General features: G+C 58.4%; 1 protein-coding gene across 1 annotated transcript in view; it reads right to left on the bottom strand.

Annotated features, from left to right (window-relative positions):
- Positions 1-1,631: 1,631 nt before the first annotated feature.
- TM6SF2 (transmembrane 6 superfamily member 2) overlaps positions 1,632-6,828 on the bottom strand; it is a 6,508-nt gene continuing 1,311 nt past the window's right edge. The window contains exons 2-9 of the mRNA XM_008060569.2: positions 6,709-6,806; positions 6,538-6,641; positions 6,047-6,129; positions 5,348-5,472; positions 4,655-4,756; positions 4,259-4,351; positions 3,480-3,599; positions 1,632-2,097 (exon numbers count right to left, since the gene is read on the bottom strand). Coding sequence (XP_008058760.1) covers positions 1,888-2,097; positions 3,480-3,599; positions 4,259-4,351; positions 4,655-4,756; positions 5,348-5,472; positions 6,047-6,129; positions 6,538-6,641; positions 6,709-6,806 — 935 coding nt within the window. The 3' untranslated portion in view covers positions 1,632-1,887. The remainder of the gene's footprint in view (positions 2,098-3,479; positions 3,600-4,258; positions 4,352-4,654; positions 4,757-5,347; positions 5,473-6,046; positions 6,130-6,537; positions 6,642-6,708; positions 6,807-6,828) is intronic.

Raw genomic sequence — 6,828 nt, 5'->3', positions numbered from 1 at the left:
GGGCTGGAGAGGGAGCGGCGGAGGGGAAGGGAACCGGGAGAGAGCCGGAAAGAGGTCCCGGAGGCCGAGGCAGAGAGGGGAAGAAGGGACGGAGGCGCAGGCAGACCGAGGAGACCCGGAGGGCAGAGAGCCAGAGACAGAATCCCAGGTCGGGCCCCTGGACCCACTCACCATCCTGCCCGCGCGGCCCCCGCCGAGCGGCCCCTACGCAGCCGGACCGCGCTCCCCGCACGCCCGGGAAGGACTGGGCAGGTCCCTGCGGGCGGCGCAATCCCGGCGTCTGCCTGCAAGGGGAGGAGGGAGGCAGGGCTGGGGGGGTGTTAAAGGGGACGCGCGGCCCACGCGGAGGAAAGCCCGCTCTGGACTTTGAGTAAGGAGCCAGTTCCCTGCCCCTGCTGCCTGGCCTTAGGCCCGGGTCTGGGCCTCAGCTTAACCATCTTTAAAATGGAGCTCGGGTCCCCAAGGAGTGTGGACTGAAAAAAAAAATCCAAAACCAATAAATGATAAGCCCTTCCTCCATTCCCTTGGTTGCCAAGCCTCAATTTCCCCCCAAATAAGCCCAAGCCAACCAGATAGCAGGGTAGAGTTATGGTTTCTTTTTTTCTTTCTTTCTTTCTTTTTTTTTGAGTTAGTCTCACTATTTCACCCAGGCTAGAGTGCAGCGGCATGATCATGGCCACCGCAGCCTCGACCTGCTTTGCTCAGGTGATCCTTCCACCTCAGCCTTCCAGGTAGTTGGAACTATAGGCATGTGCCACCATTCTCAGATAATTTTTTAAAATTTACTTATTGTAGAAATGAGGTCTTGCCAAGTTGCCCAGACTGGTCTGAACCTGTGGGCTCAGGCAATCCTGTTACCTCCGGCTCCAAAAGTACCAGGATTATAGGCATAAGCCATTGTGCCGGGCCAGGGTTATGGTTTCTGTGGCCAGACAGGTCCGAGCTCTGACCCTAGGCCTGGTAGGGGAGAGGGCGTGACCTCAGACCAAGCCCTTCACCTCCTGCAGCCTCAGTTTCCGCATCTGGAATATGAAGTGAGATCCAGCATGTAGCATTCAAGGTTAGCCCTCAACGTGGTATATGATGGGTACTTAATAATTTGTCAGCAGAGCAGGAACTTTTATCTCTTGATTTTTATATATTTTTTGAGTCAGAGTCACTGTCGCCCAGGCTGCAATGCAGTGGCATGTTCACAGCTCACCCCAGCCTCAACCTCCTGGACTCAGGCAATTCTGCCTCAGCCTTCTGAATGGCTGGAACTACAGATGCATGCCAACACACCCAGCTTGTTTGTTTCTTTTGTAGAGGTGGGTCTCACTACATTGCCCAGGCTGGTCTCGAACTCCTGGGCTCAAGTGATCCTCTTACCTTGGCCTCCCAGGGGACTGGGGTTACAGATGTGAGCCACCATGCCTGATCCTGATTTTGACCTCTGGCTGTCTCCTGTCCATCCTGAGCCCCAGTTTTCCCCATCTGGAAGACAGAGCTGTACACTCCAGCCAGAGGCTGACTTCCACCGTCTTGGCGCCTCTAGTTCCCAGTGGCAACGAAGGCAGTGATGGGTGGGCCTCCGTGGGGTCCAAGAAGAGGGTCCCTCACCCCTGCACCCTGAAACACTCAGGCAGAGACACTTTGGAGATCAAAAAGATTTTTACTCAAAGGATCCATGAGGGATGATGGGTCAATTCCAGGAGGCAGTAAAAGCATCCAACGAGGTCAGGGGTTTTGAGGCTCTTTGCAGGAATGCCTTGCTGTTGTTCCCCTCCCATCCCATGTACTGGCCTGAAACCGCAGCAGCTAGGACTGGAGTCACCCAGAGAAAATCCAACCCACCCTTCCAGGGGCTGGGTGTGTAAACAGAGTCCTGGGTCTGAGTCCATAGACCCCTCAGTGCTGCTTCTTGTGGTGGGCCAGGGACCCGGGGAGTGGTGGCTGCAGGAAGAAGGCTGGTCGACGCAGGCAGCGGTAGGCCAGCAGGTGGGGGCCCAGCGCGTACAGCAGGTTGCACAGGAAGAAGCAGGCCCAGGTGTCTTCAGGCACACGGTAGGTGAAAGGTGTGCGCAGGTGCATGGAGGCACCCATGTGCGAGAACTGTGCCTGGCAGCCAACAGGGAAGACGGGTGTCAGGGGCCAGAAGGGGACTGGAGACCCAGTGTCACCAGCATCCCCCTGGCAGGTCAGGCAGAGCCAGAGGGCACCCTTCTCATCCTGCTAGTGTCTCCCCTCTCGGGTCCATCTGTCTGTCTGTCTCCCTCTCTCTCTCTCTCTCTTATTAAGAGACAGGATCTCAACTGGGCTCAGTGGCTCAGCCTGTAATCCCGCGCCTTTGGGAGGCTGAGGTGAGTGGATTACCTGAGCCCGTGGGTTCAAGACCCGCCTGGGCAACTTGGTAAGACCTCATCTCTACAATAAATCAAAATGAGCCGGGTGTGGTAGTGCACGCCTGTAGTTCCAGCTACTTGGAAGGCTGAGGCGGAAGGATCGCCGGAGCCCAGCCTTAGGCTGCAGTGTATTGGCACCATTGTAGCTCACTGCACCCACGAATGCCGGGGCTCAAGCAATCCTCCAAGCCCTGCACTCCATCTCTCTGACCTGGGCCCAGCTCCTTCTCTCAGTCTTCCCTGTCTCAGAGCTCTTGACACAAATCCTGTCCCCATAGATGGCTTTTTGGTCCCTATTTCCCATCTGGAAACCACAGGCCTATGCAGTGGCTCACGCCTGTAATTCTAGCACTTTGGGAAGCTGAGGCAAGAGGACTACTTGAGCCCAAGAGTTCTAGACCAGCCTGGAAAACACCAATTGAAACCCCGCCTCTACAAAAAAATAATAGTGATAATTAGCCAGGCATGGTGGCCACATGGTTGCAGTCCTGGCTATTCAACAGGGTGAGACGGGAGATTGCTCAAACCCAGGAGTTCAAGGTTGCGGTGAGTCACAATTGTGCCACTGGACTCCAGCCTGGGTGACAGCATGAGACCCGATTCAAAAAGAGAAACCAGAGACAGGGTCCCCCTCCCCCCCCCCCCCCCCCGACTGCTCAAATACTTCCCAGGGCTCCCCCTCAGCACAAGTGCCCCAGTCCTCCAGCTCATCCTTCGCTATCCAGCGGCTCATCTCTCTTGTCGCTCACGCCCTTCACCCACAGTGAGCCTGCTGAGTCACCATTCCCCACTGCCCTGGAGAAACCACCTCCACCTGTAAAAGCCCAGCCCCTGTGCCCCCGCTTACGGGAAGCCTTTCCCCTGGAATCTCTCTCAGCCTTGTCCCCTCCTTCTCTCTCACCCTGATCCCAGGGGGACGAGGGGACCTGCCTGGCCCTTTCCCTCCCACCCTAGGGCGTCCTGGAGTCCTGGGGCTGGTGTCACTTGGGAGCCCATCGCCACAGTGCCCAGGGAGGGCTCCCCAGCAGTTGTGGGCAGGCAGGATCCACCTCCCCTCAACACCTGCCCGCCCACTCCCCACCCCCACCTCCGCCTCACCTGGCCGATGGCTCCGGCGAACACCAAGGTCCAGTCCGGCAGCCAGGAGCAACCAGGGAAGGTGAGGGCATAGGCGGCCAGGCCGCAGAAAGGCAGAACGTAGAACAGATACATCAGCATCTGGGGCAGGGGAAGGAGCAGGGCACACCGCGAGATGAGCAGTTGCCCAGGGGGGTCTCCTGAGGTGCCCTGCCCCAGGTGGGGTCCGCAGGGCAGATCTGGCGGGTCCCAGACCCCACCCAGGCTCTCTACAAAGTTCTCCTTTGTTTTCTATGGGGATCCCTGCCCCGTGCCTCCCCACTACGGAGCCTGCCCATCTTTCTCCAGAAAGGGCATGTGACCCTGGCCTGGCCAATCAGAACGCTCCAGCCCCCACTCCCCGCCACGATGATGGGTAAGGGATGGCATGTGATTCTGACTGGGCCAATCAGAGCCTGTCTGAGAGGTGTACTTAAGCTTTGGGGTAATAAGGGCTCCTGTCCCTGGGGGGGGGGGCTGAGTGGGGGGAATGGAAGCCCGGAGCTGCCTCAGGCTGACTCTGCCACCTTCCTGTGGATGGAGCCACACAAAGAAAGCAGAGCCCAGAGACAGAGCTCTACTTGAGCTCCTGGATCCAGACATACCTGAAGACCACATCTGTACTTTTTTTGGGTAGGACAATGCATTTCATATGTGCTTCTGCCAGTTTGACTTGTGATTCTGGCACCTGCTTCAAAGCGACCCTGTGGACCCCTACCTGTGGCAGGTGTATGGCCCTCTCCTCCCACCTGCCCTCTCACCTGCACCTTGGGATAGGCCACAGGATCCCGCAGGTAGGGCTCATACTGGTAGATGTAGACAAAGCAGGCATCCGTGGGACAGTCAAGCACCACCTGAGACGGAGAGACACCCCGACAACACGCCTCAGACATCCCTCCTCCAGGAAGCCTCCCCTGCCCTCCCCAGGCAGGGCCCACAGCCCCTGCTGCGGCCTCTCTCAGCCCAGGTTCTCCCCCTCTGCCTGGGGAGAAGGCTGCAGGAAAGGGGACTTTGTCATGGAACACTCAGGCCAGATGCAATGAAGAACTTCCTTGGGTGGTCAGACAGAAGAGCGGCAGGTTCTTTTGCCTGTGAGGGAGAGGAGGGCTAGGGAAGGGAGGCCAGAGGTGGGAAAAGGGAAGGCCAGGGAGGCTCACCAGGCCCCGGAACAGGGTGAAGAAGCCAGCGAGGATGAGGTACGTGACAAGGGCGAGGTCAGCCGGGCGCTGCAGGAGGCCCTTGCTTTGCTCCTCCTGAACCTGCCCCCAGGAGAAGCAGAGACAGCGACAGCACTAGAGATCTGGTATCCAACAGGTGCTCAATAAAGGCTCTGACCTTCTATCCTCACCACCAAGGAGATCCTCCCCAGAAGAGAGCTTTTAATCCAAAGTAACTCAAATACGAATCCTAGCTACTCGGGAGGCTGAGGTGGGAGGATGGCTTGAGGCCAAGAGTTCAAGAGCAGCCTGGGCAACACAGCAAGATCCTGTTTTTAAAACATTTTTTTTTAAAAGCTAGCTCTAACCAGGCATGGTGGCTAACACCTGTAGTCCCAGCACTCTGGGAGGTCAAGGTGGGATAATTGTTTGGAGCTGGGAGCTAGAGACCAGCCTGGGCAACATAGCCAGACTAAAAAAAAAAAAAAATCAGTGGGCATGGTGGTGCACATCTGTAGTCCCAACTACTTCGGAGGCTGAGGCGGGAGGACTGCTTGAGCCCAGGAGGCCAAGGATGCAGTGAGCGATATCGCGCCACTGCACTCCAGCTTAGGAGACAGAGCGAGACCCCATCTCAAACAGGGGGCACCTCAAATGGGGGACATCCAGTCTGCCCTGGGACAAGGCACTCACCATGTTGGGGGTACAGCAGGTTGGCTCCCGGGACTGGCTGAAGACCTTCATGCCAGCCCAGCATGGGACCAGCATGTAGGGGATGGCGAGGAAGAAGGAAGGCCTGATCTCTGAGCTGTATTTGCCTGCCATGGAGGCGAAAGAGGGCATCGCTCAACAAGGGTCTCCCAGGCTGGCTGGACCATGCCAGAGCCCTGGCTGGACATCCTGATTCACAAACACCATTCCTATTCCCGCTCCAACACCCTCCGTGGCTCCCCACTGCCCACAAGATGATGTCCATGCTCCTCAGCCTGGCCCGTCTCATTTCACCTGCTTAATACAGATCCTGCACTCCAGAGGCTCTCTGCTTCCTGTGAGTGCATCCTGGGTGACTCCCATTGAGCCTTTGCCACACCACCCCAACATCCTGAATTGCCTTCTCGACTCTGCCTCCCAAGACCTACCTAAGAAGCTTTCGCCCTGTCCCCCAGGATCCACCCTAAGATGACCTGCGTGTGTTGAGAGCATTCTGGCTAAGCCCCTGGGGTCAGGGGCCCGCAGCCTGGGGAGGAGTTCGGGCTACCCCCCACCTCCAAGAGGAAAGGGGGAGGAGAGGGAATGGGGACAGGACGGGCCTCTGCAGACGCCAGGGAGGGGACAGGGGTCCAGCGGGGGCACATGCAGGCACAGGGCAGTGACCCAAAGCCAAGTCCGTACCAAGGATGTTTCCTGGGAGGAACACCAGGATGCTCATGGTGAAGGAGCCCAGCCAGTAGAGGCCAAGTTTCCGGTATCTCCTCCTGGGCAGGGGATGGAGGGGAGACCAGCAGGTAGCCACCTCCCCCCAGTCTCAGAGCCGCAGCTGGGGCCCAGAGACCACGGTGGGCTTCCCACTCCAGGTCCCTCTTGGTTTTGCCCAGGATGGAAGGGACAACAGGGAGTTGAATGGGAGAAGGAACAGTCAGACCCTCTGTCCAAGGACAGAAGTGGCAGCCCAGGCACAGGGTGGTTGTAAGCAATGACCGGCCACCACCACACACACTTGGTGACATTCCCTGGAACCTTCTCCCGGCCACCCGTGGCTGGAGCCCTCAAGGGGCATCCTGGGTTCTCCTACAGACACCTCTGGCTCTACCCTGGCCTGGGGGCCCGCCTGAAGACTCGACTCTCTCCCCGGGACAGGCGCCGTCCCCTCCCTGCCCCCGCACCTTCTGCAGATGGCGCCGGCCATGGCCAGATACAGCAGGTAATGCACTGTGCCGTCCCAGTAGCAGATGAAGACTCCGTGCGCTGTGCGCAGGTACGGCTCGCCCTGCGGGGCAGGTGGGAGGCTCAGACGGGCAGTGGGGAGGGGGCGCGCGCGCCCGCTCCTTACCTACCTCTTTGGCGTAGAACTCCGTGAAGCCCACCACGTAGCCATCCTCCTGAAGGGCGATGAGGAGGTCCACCACCGAGGTGAAGGCGAAGACAGCGAAGACTAAAGGGAGAGTGGGCGGGCA

The sequence above is a fragment of the Carlito syrichta genome, unplaced genomic scaffold (genome assembly GCF_000164805.1).
Source record: "Carlito syrichta isolate Samal-C Ts95f unplaced genomic scaffold, Tarsius_syrichta-2.0.1 Scaffold304652, whole genome shotgun sequence".
Lineage (NCBI taxonomy): Eukaryota > Metazoa > Chordata > Mammalia > Primates > Tarsiidae > Carlito > Carlito syrichta.
Note: the sequence above shows the minus strand (reverse complement) of the source record. Positions and strands in the feature narration are given on the sequence as shown.